Source organism: Astatotilapia calliptera, chromosome 15, assembly GCF_900246225.1.
Source record: "Astatotilapia calliptera chromosome 15, fAstCal1.2, whole genome shotgun sequence".
Classification (NCBI taxonomy): domain Eukaryota; kingdom Metazoa; phylum Chordata; class Actinopteri; order Cichliformes; family Cichlidae; genus Astatotilapia; species Astatotilapia calliptera.
The window spans coordinates 11,018,259-11,034,344 of record NC_039316.1 but is presented as its reverse complement, the minus strand read 5'-3'; the positions used below and the strand labels follow the sequence as shown (position 1 = coordinate 11,034,344).

Here is a 16,086-nt window from a genome sequence, read left to right as displayed (position 1 = left end):
GTTTTCAGCTAAGTCATCCTTTTCTTAACATCCTCAGTGTATAAAAAAAGAGTACTGGCTATTCCAAATTGACTTATTTTGCTTTCACCATTCCCAGGTGCAATCGAGCTGGACCTAAACCGTTTTCCTCGGGGCGCAAAGACAGCCAAGCAGTGCACTCTTGACATGATTCGAAATGAGCAGGATCTGCCAACCATTTCGATCTTTAAACAAAAGAGGGTTAAAGGATGGTGGCCATTCGTAGCCCGTAATGAGAATGATGAAATGGAGCTCACGGTAAGACAGTCAAGAGTGAAAATGAGCAAAATCATGACTGGTTTATTATGATTCTTATGATAATACTTATAATACTTAGAAAGACATTTTCAAGGTAGTAAAGCTTGGTGTAGAATTAGCGGTATAAGGGGGGGGGATAAGTGAACATACATAAAATTGTGAGTTCAGTTCAAAGCAAACCGTGTGTGTGTGTGTGTGTGTGTGTGTGTGTGTGTGTGTGTGTGTGTGTGTGTGTGTGTGCATTAATCCACCTGTGTTCACAATATATGATATCTTCTAAAAGTCCTTCAGATTAAAAAAGTAGAGGAAAAGAAAATGTTTTTTCATTTAGATTCTTATACTACATGAATATCCTCTTTACCCCAAAACAGATATTTTATAGTCAGCATTTTGTATGTGGTAGGACTTCTTTATTTTGAGTTCTGTTTTCAATGTCATTACAGGGGAAAGTTGAAGCTGAGCTTCACCTAGTGACAGCAGAGGAAGCAGAGAAAAGCCCTGTAGGACTGGGACGAAATGAGCCAGATCCACTGGAAAAACCAAAGTAAGATATTAACGGGTTATGTTTAAAAAAATATATACAAGAACTTGTGTTTTGCAAACACACACACACACACACACACTGGTTTCAGAGTTAAAAAATTTTAACGCTTGTCTGGAACAGAAAAAGACAGACATGAGCAAGTGTTTAACTTTGTCTTTAGGAAAATCATTCTATCAGTGCAAAAAGCAGTGTTTCTAAAACATCATAAGGTGCTGCCACTTAAAATCGATATTTTTTTTAAAGATGTAAAACATTTTCCAGTTAGCCTCTAGCATTGCTTTCTGCACTGTCAAAAGGCCACTGTTACACACTCGTTACTCCTCCTATCATCTCTTCAACTGTCTCCCTGTCTTTCCCCTCATCCCTCCCCTTTCATGTGCGTGTTATTCTTCTCCTTACCCTCCCCCCACCCTCCCCCCTATTTGCCTCAACTGCATTCCTTCCCTCCCTCTTTCTCTTCCTTCTCCCGCAAAGTCGCCCGGACACCAGTCTTATGTGGTTTCTGACCCCTCTGAAGTCCATTCGTTACTTCATCTGGCACAACTACCGCTGGCTGATCCTCAAGGTCTTGGGGCTGATTCTGCTGCTGCTCATGCTGGGCCTCTTCCTCTACTCAATCCCTGGTTACCTGGTCAAGAAGATGCTGGGGGCCTGATGCGCTGGTAGCCTCCGCCCCCTCTTCACTTTGTCTGCTTCTCTTTTTGCCCCTGGATTCTTCTCTCTTAACTTTAGCTCCTCTCCTTTTTTTCCAGCCAAGCTCAGTTTCTTAGTCTTCTCTGTTGTCTTAGAAGTAGACTAGTCGTCTGTGTCCTTTATTGTATCTTGTCTTAGCCCTGTGTGCAAGTCAGTGTCATTTGCCACCAAGCGTCATTATAAATCTTGTTACCACCCATATTGTGACCAACTGTTTAGTATGGACACATGTAGGGATGCTTTGACTTAAGGTGAACAAGGTGGTTGAAATATCCATGTTCTTATCAAGTGGGATGATTGGTAGAGAAGGGAAATGTATAGACAAATTAAAAATTACATAATTCTAAAGATGTGAGGGTTAAAATGTATATATATATATTTTTTTTTTAATCCAAAAATGACAAAATGAAGTCAAAACGTTTAATGGTAGTTGAATAGTGGCTCCAAGAATGCAAAGCCCATGAGGCAAAACTACAAAGAAACATCAACAAATGCAAGGATTACACTATGATGAGAAACAGACAAAGGACATAGGGAGACATGGAGCTATATATACAGTACACACATAAGGTAATCAAGAGAAGTTGAAACATCAGGGGTAACAAATCACAGCTGAAGGAAGTTCAAACAAGACATAGGCAGTAAAATTAAATGAAAGTCACAAGAAATGACAGTTTCAAAAGTATCAAGAGTATCAAAATAAAACGGAGAAAAACAGGGAAATACCAAACACAGGAAAGAAAAAGACAAAACCCCGAAACCTGAAAATTATATCATTGATTATATTAATAAAACCTGTATTTAAGCATATTAAACCGTAGTTGTTTGCTTACAAGCAACAAAATATAAAAAGAGTTCCTGTATTTTTTAGTAATGTTGTGCTAAGTATTTTTGCATATACTTTGTGGGCATTTCAACATCGTATCTAGGCAAACGAGTCCATCGGCCATCTACAATATGAAAAAATCTCATCCCATTTTATGAGAAAAAACCTGTGAATTGTAATGCACTATAAGCTGTATGAGTGCCTACATCCAGGATATTTCTGGATTCTGGTTTCCAGGGTGGGGAGCGGTGGGGAGCAATAAGCATCTGTTGCAAACATTTGCCAGAAATGTCAGTCTTTTGAGCTGTTGGTCAATCATCATCCACTCATTTACATGTGTCAACATACTCATTCTGCATAATAGAAAGCTTCCACTCTGTGATGTGTTTTTTTGCTCCTGTGAAACATAATACTGATAGAAATGTGAACCGTGAGCATGCATATTATTGCAACATGGCTTACTAACACCAGCTTTCTCTTTCTGTCCTACTCCTCTTTATTTGCTCCCTTTCATTGTCCACCATTACTCACCCCTTCTCACCCTCCTTTAACTCAACACTCCTTCCACTTCCATGTTTTCCTCACCATTTCTTTATTTTCATCCTCTTAAAAACTCCACCTGAACCATCCAGTCGCCCAGACACCACCTTCCTCTGGTTCCTGAGCCCGCTGAAAGCAATCCGCTACCTGGTGTGCAACCGCTACAAGTGGCTGATCATCAAGATAGTGCTGGCCCTGCTGCTGCTCATCATGGTGGGCCTCTTCCTCTACAGCATGCCAGGCTACCTTGTCAAGAAGCTGCTGGGGGCCTAAGTCACTGCTAGGGGGATGGGGAGGGGAAGGGTGGCTACATGGATAGATGGATGGATAAGTGAAAGGGAGCAACACTGATGGGAGACAAGACTGCTATGTTTTCTCCTCTCTAATCCAATCTGAGCTTCATAATCAGCTCACACCTTCCCCTCTTAGCACTGAAAGGAGAAGGGAACACCATCGAAAGTGACTGCCCCACTGCCCCTTCCTTGCCCCCCTGGCTCCCAAGTAATGAAGATCCAACTAACAACTCTGCAAAACAGCTAACAAATCTAATGCACAATATTTGGACTCCATCCTTTTAAACGATTACACAGAAATTACATGGCACAAAGTAACCCCCGATCGAACCTGAAAATCCTCTGAAGCAATGCTACATGAAAGTGGGTGGTTCTGTATTTGTTTCAGCCTTCAGTTTATTTTATATGTTCCAGGGTTAGTGGTCAGGCGATTGCACTTTCAAGTCATACTATATGAGCTCTTGTTACTGTTTTAGCTTAAGAGGGAATGGACAAAACTTTGGGTAACACTTTAACCCTGCCACCATTTTATTTATAAGCACTATATTGAATAAATGGTTTGTGGTGTGGTGTTATAATGTGGAGAAATTGAACATAGTGTTATTTCAGGCAGGCCTCAAAGTCCCCACAGATCAACTGATATCAATTAGCCCACAGCTAATGGCTCAGATTATATTTATCTATTAGATTCTATTTAGGATGTTTTAGCCAGCCTACAGTTGCTCCATGTGGCAAGCTGCTTTGCAAACCACATTCATTCCAGTTCCTCCTTCTAATGCTGTTTGCTCATTATGTTCCGAGACATAATGAGTGTTGCATCATGTCTCAGAACAGAGTAAATATAAATTACTGCAGATGGAAATATCTCTGAAATTTAAGGACCTTTGAAGTCATTATTGATGTGGAGTACTTGTCAACAGCTATAACTTATTACGTAATGATATAATAATTCTTTATCTGTTTATAACCCAGCTTTCTCTAGTCACTGCTCTCACGAGAAGTTATATTTTCATTAGAGTTTGTTATAAACTGTATATGAAATTTCGATTCAGTGCTTATAAATACTAAATGAGGTTAAAGTGTTACCTTTTTAACTGTTATTGGTATTGCAGTTTTTGCACACTTATATAGTAATAATAATAAGGAAACAAAAATAATTCTATTTTCCTAGTAAATTTCAGTGAGACATAGAACAAGATGACTTAGTTATTAATTGTTTAATTAATGAGCATTTTGTGGTGTTTAGTTTATCTGCAGTTTTAAAAATTTCTCCTTAAGAATAAAAACAAAAACTGATTTTGCAAATGATTCAAATCTCCCCCTCATTTTTATAATTGTGTTATTGTGCAAGCATGGGTGTTCACAGCAGCTTCCCTCTGGATGTCCTGAGTTTTATGTGTGTGTGTAATTATGTAAATGCTCTCCAGCCTCGTCTTCTGACTCATAAACGTCACTCATAAAAATCCCAGAGAAAATTAAAATAAATAATTTGTGATTATCATTTTGACCAGGGTCTGTTTAATAATCCTCCAAAGTTACAGACATGTAAAGGTGATCACTGTTGGCTACAGTATATGTTAATATGCATGCATCACTGTGATAACTGACCAAAGTGGTCATGTGTGTTAGCATGACTTGTCTTTCCAGCTCGACGCAAACCAAATCACCAACCCTGTTGTCTTTAACGTTAACGAAAATGTAAAAGATGATTTTTATGGGAATATTAGTCAAATATGTCGGGGTTACTTCTGAAAACTCTGTTTTTGTCTCCAGACAAAAGTGTGTGGTGTCCTTTACGTTTAGTTTGCCTGTGGTTGGAACCTTTGCTTGTGATACTGTGTTTCACTGTTTGCAATAAACTTGCCTGTTTTTACAATGGGTTTGTGTATTCATATACATTGTTTGTTTTGACAATTTGAAATAGACTGAATTACACTGATAACATAACACCCCCACTGTCATGGTCCTGGGTCGTTGACCCAGCGTTTTGTGTTTTGTGATTATTTCCCTCTGTCTAGTTATTCTGTGTCCTCCCCCCTTGTGTCCGGTTCGGGTTCTAGATTTCCTGTTTTGTTCTGAAAGTCTGTGTCTGTTGTCATTGTGTTCAGCTTGTGTCCTCCAGTCATCATGTGTATTCAGATCAGCTGTTCTTCCCTCCTGTGTGCGATTACCTGATTACCTTGTGTGTGTATAGTTAGTGGGTGTCGGTCTGTGTTTGTTGTCGGCTCGTCTGCGTTCATCCATGTATCACTGCGTTAATCTACATTCATCTGCGTTCTATGGTGTTCCTGTCTCTGCGTCTCTCTGTCCCGCACCCCTTTGTATGGTCCCAGGTTTGTCACTTAGTTTCTCCCAGTTTAGGTTTCCGTTTGTAATTACTCGTGCTTCATTGCCTGTTTTTGCCACTACCACCCTGTAAATAAAACGTCACTCGTATCATCAGTTTGCTGCATTTTGGGTCCTCCTTTTCCTCCACACCACACGGCTCCCTCCGCCAGCCGTGACACCCATAGTGCTAGTTATCCTTAAAAGTATGCTGATGATAATCAGTGCTGATTTACCATTTCTTGTTTATAATGATTCTTGCCCCAGTGGGGCTCAAAGGACAAAAAGAAGTTTACAGCTCTCAAACAGCTGACAAGGATGCCATTAATGTTTACATCCTGTCGTGCTGTGATGAGCATTAAGTTCAGTTTCATTGTTTAGCCAAAACCCTGAGCACTAAATCCTCACTAAAGGATTCATTTAGATTTAAAGATCTGATTTGGGTTAAAATAAATAAATTAATAGAATATTAAAAGTGAGAAAAAAATGAATGACTAAGCTGGTATCTAACACACTAACTTAGACGTTTTCATCCAACTGTCCCACTTACTATTTATTTTAGACAGGAGTGTCGCATTTGTTTTTACTAAGTTCCAGACTGGGAAATAAGAATGGCTTAAAGGCCTGCAGCGATATAGACATATATATATATATATAGCTATATAGATTGACATGCTTGACTAACATTATTATTTTGTTGCACACAAAACCCTCAACCAGTACACTAAAATGTATTTTTATGTTTTTGGTACAGAAGTATTATCTGGAGAAAAAAGGAATGAAAGTCGGTATAAGTGAAACAGAATACGTGTGTGAGCGAGAGAGATGGGTGTAACAGTGAAACTGCAAGGAGCAGAGGTAGTGAACACAGATCGTTTTACAAGCTTTACAAGACGGCAGTGAGACCTGATGTGATTAAGATTTTCACTGGGAAAGACCAGGATGGACAATGCACAGGGTTGGTGTGCCATACCTATCACGAGGTGATAAGGTGAGATGAAGGCAGGTGATCCAGTATGACAACCCCTAAAGAGAGCAGCTAAAGCATTGGTCCCCAATCCCAGTCTGCGAGGGTCGGTGTCCCTGCAGGTTTTAGATCTCACACACCTGAATCAAATGATTAGTTCATTACCAGGCCTCTGGAGAACTTCAAGACATGTTGAGATGGTAATTTATTTATTTAAATCAGCTGTGATGGATCAAAGACACATCTAAAACCTGCAGGGACACCGGCCCTCGTGGACTGGGATTGGGGACCCCTGAGCTAAAGGCTTGTAGACTACTGCAGACAACTTGCTCAGCAGAAAAGGCAAATCAAGTTAGTGACTAGTTCACATTGGCCTGAAGAATTTCCTTCAGCAGCATCAAAAACAGAGCCAAAAAGATATTGGGCTTTAATTTTATTTGGATTTTATTGGATGTTAATTCAACTAATTACAGACAAATTTTCTCAATTAGCTCCAAAATCAAAATTAAACTTACTAACAATCTAACATGCTTTTTTTGAATTTCAGTGACTGCTGTTTGATTTATGAATCTGTCTTTGCAGTCGCCCCAATGCCAGCATGTCGTGGCTGCTGGCTCCAGTGAGGACGATGTGTATCCTGGCCTGGAGGCACTACAAGCTGCACTGTGTGATGCTGCTGGTTGCTGTACTGGGTCTGCTCTTTCTGGTTCTGCTCTTCTTCTCTCTGCCCTCAGCGCTCAGCCACAAGCTGTTTAACATTGCTGGGTAGAGACGAACCACACACACATCCTCTGTGTACTGTTGTTTACACTGAACCACACTGTATGTGTTTGATTAACTACACTGTAAGACTATTTTTCTTTTACATTTGTAAAAAATAAATAAATAAAAAATCTCACACTACATTATCATTTAATGGGGTTTTTTTTTTTTGGTTTTTTTTTAAATTAACACAAAGGCGCTTCCAGTGCTCTCGGACTCCACAGTGATTATTCATTAATTAGAGCTCCGGGTACCTGTCAGAGAGGCAGAGAAGATGTTAGATCCATGATGTTCTGCTCAGTTGGGATTTTAAAGCCCTTTTGTTTTACTGATTGCTATGATTATAGTTTAATTTGATAAATGTTTCTTATTTTATCATTTAATTATTCATTGTATTGGAAGTAAGTACTTGAAATTAATAACAATAATAATAATAATACCCAGAATTGGCCAGAGGTATAAGAGGTATTCAGATTAAATGATCTGTTCATTCAGTCAAAAACACTCTAAAATTCAGTCAAATCTGAAATCTGAAAATGTTTGCATTGAAAAAGCTGGATAGTTAATCATTTGTAGCATTAACCACTAATTATTATTATAAATGATCAAAGCTTCCTGTTTTAATATACAGGGTGTATCAAAAAAGAATTGTCTGATTTCAAAAGCCTATATTTTAATAGTAATAGACAGTAATTTTAAAATACGTGGCTGAATATAAAGTTTTACATACAAAACTTCCAGTTTGCTCAATGTGTCCTCCCAGCATACGTCCATGTGATTGTCAAACTCATCCCACACTTTTGCGAGTATCTGGAGTCATTGCTGTAATAATGTCACCACATCAAACTCACTCTTTCTAACAGTACGTGTGTCGCTCGATGCCGGTGAACAGTTAAAGCACTTTGAAATTTGGTGATTCTTTTTGATACACCCTGTGCTATGATGGTAAAGGCCCTATGTTTTATCATTATTCTTATTCGCACTAGATTACAGTGCTGTAAACTTAAACATAAGTGCACGTACTGCTGAGTATCTGTTGCAGCTGCATCCGCAGCTTAGTGTTCTGCTGCCTCAGGAGCTCAGTTTCAGGGACAAGCTCAGAGATATCCATCAGGACCTCTCTGGAAAGACACACACACACAAAAATGACTGATCTGATTCAGAGGTATTCCTGCTTTCAGTGTAGGTGTTACTCACTCATACTGCTTTAATTCCCTTTCTGCTGCATCCCACAGCTTGAGTTTGTCCTCAGTGATAATGTTGCCAAGCCTATCCCAGTAGGCTTCTTCCACTGAGGTATCTCTAGCTGGATGGCTTAAACTGGAACGCTCGTGGACAGACCTCCGTTTTCAAAGCGCAACAGGAAAAAATTAGTATAAAACACTCACACAGAGGAAGAGACATGGGACTGATGATTCAATATGTAGTCTTACTTCCTGTGCTGCTCAAGGAAACATCGTAAAGCAGGCAAGATGTTGTTAGGGTTGATGAGTCTGGAGGTTGAATCAGCTGTGGCGCTGTTCTCCATGGCCTCTGCCTCCTCAACAAAATGACCCTGCAGCCAGAACAAAAACACTGACAGAAGATACAAGAACAGTAGTTGTCTAATCACAAAGGCCATATTCAGTACAAGCCCACTGCTCATTCGATTCCTCACCACAGTCTGCTCTCCTTGTTGACGTTTGTACATGAGTAAAAACTCAGCCAACTTGGCTAAATCCTTTTCTTCAAGACCCAGAACCTAAAAGAGAAAACAGCATGTGTGATTTTCAATAGTAACTACATGAAAAACATGAAAAGGAGCACTAAATGTGAACTCACAGCAAAGAGAGAATGCAGCTTCACAGTGGTCTGTTCATTTTTCTCCATGGGGGCCAGCAGCTTCCGCAGTTTATCTTCCACCAGGAATCCCTAAGTTGGGAGGAAGATATTTATCTTAAAGGCTCTTGTAACTGCAATTTTGCATTTTTTTATCTGTTTTTTTCTTTGGTTTTACAAAAGTAGTGTTTCTCTATAATAATACCTGACTGACTATGCAAAAACTGAGATATACTGCTAACACCCTACTTAAGTCATCTGCTTTGTCAAATGTGAATATTTTCCATATATAATTGTACTTTGTTTTTTACCCTGCAATAAAAGGCATAATTTGTATTGTGTAGTTATGAAATGTTATTAAATGGTTTTATTGCTCTAGCTTCCTGAGCTTATTCTCAAATTTCCAAATTAAATAACATCCCAAAATGTATCAGCCCTGCTAAAGCTCATCATTTAACTTTGTTCTTGTTTAATCTGTACCAAAGCTTAATTAGAAAAGCTTAGCTTGACAAAAATTTCTCATGTAATTACTGACATGTTACTGACGTGTCTAGTATGATATAAATACTGCACATCTGTGGATGTCTAAGGAACATGTGCAATTCATGCCCCGTTCTACAACAACCGCCTCCATACTGTCATCATTCATAAACACAACCTGTGGACTTGTTTCTAACCATTTCATCACAAAGCAGCTCCATCGCTTTCATCAGCATCTCTGAGGATAGCTCCCCTTCCTCCACCCCTGTGCCGTGCTCTGAGTCCCTCTCCAGGCTGGGCCCGACTGATGCATCCATCATCCTCTGGCTGCAGTGTGAAAGATGCCTGGTTTGCAAGGGGTGACTGGTGGGGTTAGTGTCATGCTCCTGAGATCTGCGGGGACCAGGTGACTCCATGAAGGCAGCTGAAGGACATTCCCAGGCTAAACCAAGGTGCTTGCAGATCAGAGAGTCAATGGCCAAAGCCTTCTCCGCTAGCTGTGTCACCTCTTCCTCCATCATTACCCACATCTCCTCAAACTTTCGGGCATCAGCGGCTGTGGTGTACCTACATGAAGCAAGGAAGGGTTGAAGTTGAACAGAAAAAAAAAAAAAAATTAGGTTATTATTTTTAATATTATTATCATTATTATTATTATTATTATTAACACTTACTTACCTGACTTCCTTCTGTATGCGTTCATAGTGCTGGCGGGAACGTTTTTGGACCTCACACAAATACTGTCTCTGCTTCATAAACTTGTCCTTTTGTTTGGCATACTTGGTTTTTAAGTTTTTCACCTCTTTCGAAGAGCTGAAACAAAAAGATACCATCATAACTTGGACATGTATGTGTATTTATGTGTATTTCTATCTGCAAAAACTGTAATACCCTAATATTTTGCCCTTCATTTCTCCCAGCTTGGCATTATATGCTGCATTCTTGTTGCCATGTTCAAGTTGTTTAAAATTTAAAATTACAGATTTGCCTTTCATCTGTTGTTGTTCTCTCAGCCGAGCCTGTAAAAGCAAGAAAAGCAATCTCAAGACTGAGCGTTCATTTACATCGAGTGGTAAAACACTGATCTTATTTTTTGCAGCACAACCACTACCACTCTATGGCATGTTCAGCACCAAAGAACATCCAGGCTTCATCATATTGTAATAAAGCACTGGGGTAAAACAAACCTGAGACTTTGCATTTTCTTCCAGCTGCATGAGTTTGATTTTGGTGGTATTCTCCAACATAACATCATGAACTGTCTTTTCAGACTCCTCTACCATCCTCCTCCTCTCCATCAGACTCTCCAGCTAGAAATAGGTTACATTCATTACATACAGAGCTGATATATGTAACATATTAGCATCAATGAGAAGTTAAGTGTATGTGAATTAATTTAAATAATCCTAACCTCTGTGTCCCAATGTTCCTTCATATGTTCTTTCAGCTTAGCCTTGTCTTTAGCAAGTAAGACTTCAATTTCCTGCTGATAAACTGCCTGCCAAAAACAGGACAATCATTAGATTATTAATAAGAATCTAGATAACATAGATATAATGGGATATTGCTGCACAACCATCTCTAAGGTTTACAGAGAATGCTTTGAAATAGAGAAAATAATTGGTGAGTGGTAGTTCCCTGGGTGAAAATGCCTCGTTGATGATAGAAGTTACAGGAAAACAGCCAGACTGCTTTGAGCTGATAAGAAGGGAGCAGTACCTCAAATAACCGCTTTTTACAAGCAAAGTAAGCAGTAGATATATGCAGTATGCATAAGTGCATGACACAAGACGTGATGTCTTGATGTATTTATGCAGACACTGGATTTGTTTTTATCGTAATACCTGCAGTGATTTTCCTAAACTGAAACTAATAAAAACTCAACTAAAAGAAAAACTAAACATTTTCAAACAAGTAAAATCTAAACTGAAACACACAAACCCACAATAGAAACTAACCGTAACTAAGCGGAGTTAAAAACAAAAAGTCAAACTGAAATAAGGCAAAGATGTGATCAGCTCACTGATTCAGATGCACTAAAAATCATTTAAAGCTCCTTTGTGACTCAGATCTGGTTCTACCTGAAGTTGTGTGAGCTCCTCTCTGTAGGCCTTGGACAGGTTTTGAAACTGTTGCTGCATCCTGTCGAGCATCAGTTTGATCTCCTCATCGAGCCTTCTCAAGTTCTTCAAATACTCATCCTCTTTGACCCGGCGCTCCTGTTCAGCACAGTGCAGAAAAGGGAACCAAGTTATAAACAATGGCTTTGAGGTACAAATGCAAACTCCATGAAATCATGCTTTTACTCATTTGTGTATAATTTACCCATTGGAGCTCCCTTATGAGTTTTTTCTTGTCTTCTATCACTGCAGCACACAGCTGCTGCTGGCTGTCCAGGACACTCTGCAGTTCTGAATGAACCACCTTTTGATTAACTATCGACCACCCTTTTCTGATCTCCTCAACCTTTTCCTGACAGGCCTTAGCATCATCTTTCAGTCGCTCCTCTCTGTTTGATGGGAAAGAATATCATAATTTAACATCAGCCACTTTAGCACTGGGTGTTCTGCATGGGAGAAAGCGTGATTTGAACACTGAGAACAATTTAAAAGACGTACCTAATTCTGCAGTTGTCCTCCATCCCTGACCTTCGCTCCATCTCTTTGGCGTCCGCTGCAGTTTGAATGTTGGTCACTAATGTGGTCAGACGTTTCTGCAGGCTCATTATCCTCTGAGCAGTGAAAGTGGGACAAATCAAAATAAATACATCTCATAAGAATTTAAGAAAGCTACATCTGATTGTGGTAGTGTCCATTTAGTGATTGGACTTCATCTTTTGCAATAACTTCAGTTTTGTTTTCAGTTTCAGTTATAAAGATCTATTTTAGTGGATATTATAATGCTGCCTCTCCTTTGGCCACTCGCTTTAATGGATTTAATTATTTCATTCCAACATAGCAATCACAATAAGAGTCAAGAACACAAAATCATGACCTAACCCTCTGATATAATGTTTGTTCCTTTGGATGGATGACCCCAGGTATTTAAACTCATATACCTTCACTATCTCTATTCTTCACCTTTCCACCAGTGTCCCTTTCATTCAGACGCTTGTATTCTGGTTTGTTTCTACTGACCTTCACTCCTCTTGTTTTCACTGCATACTTCCATCGTTCCTCTCTTTCACCTTTTCCTCCTCTCACTACAGATCAGAATATCGTCTGCAAACATCATGGTTCACAGAAGCTCCTGCCTAACCTCATTAGTCAACCTGTCCATCATCACTGCTAATAAGATGGGGCTTAGAGCTGATCCGCTTTGAACCCATGTGTCACTCGTACTCCACATCTCTCCACTGTCTCGCTGTACATGTCTTCCACCTCCCTCACATACTTCTCTGCCACTCCTGACTTCCTCATGCAGTGGCACAGTTCCCCTCTTGGCACCCCATCAGATGCTTTCTCTAGATCCACGAAGACACACTGAAGATCTTTCTGACCTTCTCTATATTTTTCCACCGACACTGTCATGATCTGTAGAGATCTTTCTCTGCTGCTGACTGATCATCACCTCTCTTCGTAGCCTAGTTTCATCAACAGATGTTTATGTCCTGAATCCGAACTGTGAGCAAGATCCACAGTACAGTGTCCTGATAGTTGAAGGCTGTGGCTCTGATTCTAGTTTTAGAAGCTCTAGAAGCCACAGGTTATATATTATGGTACTATAGGGTCTTTAAGATATGATGGGTAAGATATCGCTATTCAAAACTGACAAGAAAGAATTATTTAAATTCAGGGAACCAATGAAGAGAACTTGATATGAGAGAAATTTGATTCCTCTTTCTAGTCCTGTTAGTACTTTTGCCTCGCAAAGCTTATTTGGAGTGAAATGTAAATTGATCCTAAGCTGCCCTGCCTTAAAATGAAGGCAACTTTTTTGTTTTGTGACAACTCACCTCTCATCCATGAAGTCTCTTCAGTTCTAAAAACTGGTGTCAAGCTGCCGGTATTTAACCCCTAATGACATTGTCCTCCTGTTGGTGTCCTGAGAGTCCTCGAACCACCTTGCAATCATGCAAGTCATTAAGAGTCACACAAGCCAAGGTGTGAACAAGGCATGGATCTCATTATAGAGGATGAGGTGTTAGTGAAGGTTAAAGTGCCTGGGAAGGTCTCTCAAGGCTGCAATATCAATATCTTAAAGCAGGATGAGCTAATGTCTTACAAAAGATTCACATCTTGAATTTCATTGAATTGAACTGGACATCATGTGACAGGATTCACACCATGTTCACACCTAGGTTCATCATGTGACTCTTAAGAACTCACATGATTACACTCCAGGGGGACAACAGAAAAGGGTTTAATTGTCTGTCACTCTCCATCAGGTTTTTGGAACTAAAGAGATCTCGTGGATGAAATCTGATGAAGGTGAAATCTGAAATCTCTTCACAAACCCAAAAGAAGTCCAGACATACACATTTCAATTGTTTCACTAATCCTGCAGAGGTAGGGGACAGGGAAACATGAAAAAACCACCTTTTTAACGTCCGTCTTTTCTTCTTCCATTTTGCTCTTCAGCTCCTCATTCCCCTCCTCAGTGGGGTCTTTCTTTCCCTTAAAACTGGAGGCCCTATAAACATACAATATAGTTACCATCTGTAGAGTGATATCAGGTTAACTTTACGCTTTACTTAATCACCTGGGACACTAAGAAAAGATTTACGACATGTAACTGTGGTCTTTTGATTATTAGAGGTTATTTTTTATATATCTGTGTTCAACTGATGTAATAAAATATAACTGTGAGGCTTTTACAGCTTTTAAAACATTCGTTGTTCCACTTTCTTTTTTTTTTTACATGAGCAGCGTTCAACTCAAATGAGCAAAGTATCAACAAAAATGGGCCAAACTGCAAAGTGACAGAGTTCATCGTATTTATTAAACGGTCAGATTTAAAACACACACACACACACACACACACACACACACACACACACACACACACACACACACACACACACACACACACACACACACAAACAACGTGCAACGGCGCTTTCAAGGTAGTTGTCGTTGTCCCGTCTATCGCAGTGTTTAGCCACAGTAAGCTGCAGGTTACCCCTTCTTATCCACTTGATTGTCGGACAACACAGGAGGTTCGGGCGCCTCTTCATGCACTTTGCCAGCTTCTTCCATTGTTTGACGATGTTGTAAAAATTACTAAAAAGTCATTAAACGTTGTACAGTTAAAGTCGTCCGCAGCAGTCCTGTAGAGTCTGTTTGGTAAGCGTTGCTTTGGCGACGGAGCTGCTTTCAGGTTCCCTCGTTAATTTGAAGTCCTGTTTTTTGTTTGTTTTTTTTAAGAGGAAACCTGCATATGTTTTACTCAAAAATAAAACAGCGACAGTCGTTATTTCAGTGTCTTTTTAAGTGTCATTGCTGAGGATTGTTATACAAGCTACTGAATAATTGGTTGCACTTAGTTTGTACAGAGGCCTGTGACAACTTGTTTCATTTTCTATTCACAACTTATTACACTTATATTTCCTATCAGAATATTCCTTCCTTCATCATTGAAAGACTAATAATGACGTTAACAGTTTCAAGTGTCTTTAATATAATCCCTTCATTTGTTAATAAAGCGCAGTCTGCCGGCTTTGTTCTTGTTTTCATTCTGTGCTGCTATCTGCTACTAATGACTGATCATGTTTAGAGATTGCTTCTATTTAGTAAGCTCTCTTACTCCTTTTCCTTGTGTTTAGGGCTTTTAAAATGCGACTCTACCGGGGGAGTAGCTTTTATGATGCTGTTAAATTTTACATGGCTCGGTGCTGCCATCTAGCGGCATCATCGGGTTTCAACCGCCCTAGATCAGGAATGTCAACTCATTTAACAGCTCACTTCGACCTCAAGCGAAACTTGCCTTTCTGTCAGTGTAAAGTAGTTTAACTAATTATTGAATCCCTCAGATATGTTCAATTAAGAAAAAAGAATTTAAATAAAGTGCATTCCCCTTTTTCTATGTGATAAAGAAATTGAGGAAATCTGTCAGCATGATTTTGGTCTTAAAATGTAAGAAACAGGCATACTTAAAAACAGAAAAGGTTTAGACAGCTCATTGCCCAGACTGTCCTGAAATAACAGAACTAACTTTTTGTTAATTTAGAAACTAAGAAAATGTCCCTTTTTCCTCTATAAAAAATAGAGATTCTACACCAGATAGGGAAAAACAGGAGCATTTCTGTCATTAAAATATTTATATATTACTTATTTACTATGGTGTAGTACGAAAGACCACAGGGAAAGTCTTTAGTAGGAAAAGCTGTAAAAACAAAATTTTAACTTATAGTAAGAACTTCACAATCTGCATCATTTTTCATTTTCCAGTGGGCCAGATTGGAGTCTTTGATTGGCCTTATGTTATACACACTTGGTCCAGATCATTTTGGGGATGAGAACTTCCATACTATAGGACAGTGTGCAGATATTAGCAATGATCTCTCCCTAACAGGGTCATTTCTAAGAAATGTAACATCACAATCTTCCAAGTTTCATTGTAG

At 39.3% G+C, this 16,086-nt stretch overlaps 2 protein-coding genes across 8 annotated transcripts in view; one reads left to right on the top strand and one right to left on the bottom strand.

Moving 5' to 3' along the window:
- The window catches only part of otofa (otoferlin a), an 88,382-nt gene extending 83,332 nt beyond the window's left edge, over positions 1–5,050 (top strand). For 4 of the 6 annotated variants that reach the window (XM_026194454.1, XM_026194455.1, XM_026194452.1 and 1 more), the window contains 3 exons: positions 98–276; positions 720–820; positions 2,972–5,050. In XM_026194454.1, the coding sequence (XP_026050239.1) occupies positions 98–276; positions 720–820; positions 2,972–3,152 (461 nt within the window). In that variant the 3' untranslated portion in view covers positions 3,153–5,050. Of the gene's footprint in view, positions 1–97; positions 277–719; positions 821–1,294; positions 1,483–2,971 lie in introns of all 6 variants that reach the window. The other 2 variants (XM_026194451.1, XM_026194449.1) reach the window with 1 other exon arrangement.
- Positions 5,051–7,374: 2,324 nt separating this feature from the next.
- On the bottom strand, positions 7,375–14,819 carry drc1 (dynein regulatory complex subunit 1 homolog (Chlamydomonas)). 2 transcript variants are annotated; one of them, XM_026194456.1, is made up of 16 exons: positions 14,646–14,819; positions 14,063–14,156; positions 12,143–12,255; positions 11,850–12,033; positions 11,606–11,743; positions 10,936–11,022; positions 10,712–10,834; positions 10,416–10,543; positions 10,203–10,337; positions 9,722–10,091; positions 9,048–9,137; positions 8,884–8,967; positions 8,660–8,781; positions 8,424–8,567; positions 8,250–8,347; positions 7,375–7,480 (listed from the first exon to the last, which is right to left on the bottom strand). In XM_026194456.1, the coding sequence occupies exons 1-16, from the start codon at positions 14,720–14,722 to the stop codon at positions 7,461–7,463; spliced, it is 2,007 nt and encodes a 668-aa protein (XP_026050241.1). In that variant the 5' UTR covers positions 14,723–14,819; the 3' UTR covers positions 7,375–7,460. The 2 variants fall into 2 exon arrangements, with proteins under 2 accessions (XP_026050241.1, XP_026050242.1); XM_026194457.1 differs by lacking the exons at positions 14,063–14,156; positions 14,646–14,819 and adding an exon at positions 13,480–13,634.
- Between the last annotated feature and the right edge of the window lie 1,267 nt (positions 14,820–16,086).

What these genes read in the sequence shown, in the direction of transcription:
- drc1 (XM_026194456.1), bottom strand. Translation starts at nt 14,722, where the DNA reads ATGGAAGAAGCTGGCAAAGTGCATGAAGAGGCGCCCGAACCTCCTGTG. An exon ending in AACAAGGAGAGCAGACTGTG is followed by an intron (nt 8,782 to 8,883) that starts GTGAGGAATCGA and finishes TTCTGGCTGCAG; the next exon opens with GGTCATTTTGTTGAGGAGGC. An exon ending in GCTGCAACAGATACTCAGCA is followed by an intron (nt 7,481 to 8,249) that starts GTACGTGCACTT and finishes CCTCTCTGACAG; the next exon opens with GTACCCGGAGCTCTAATTAA.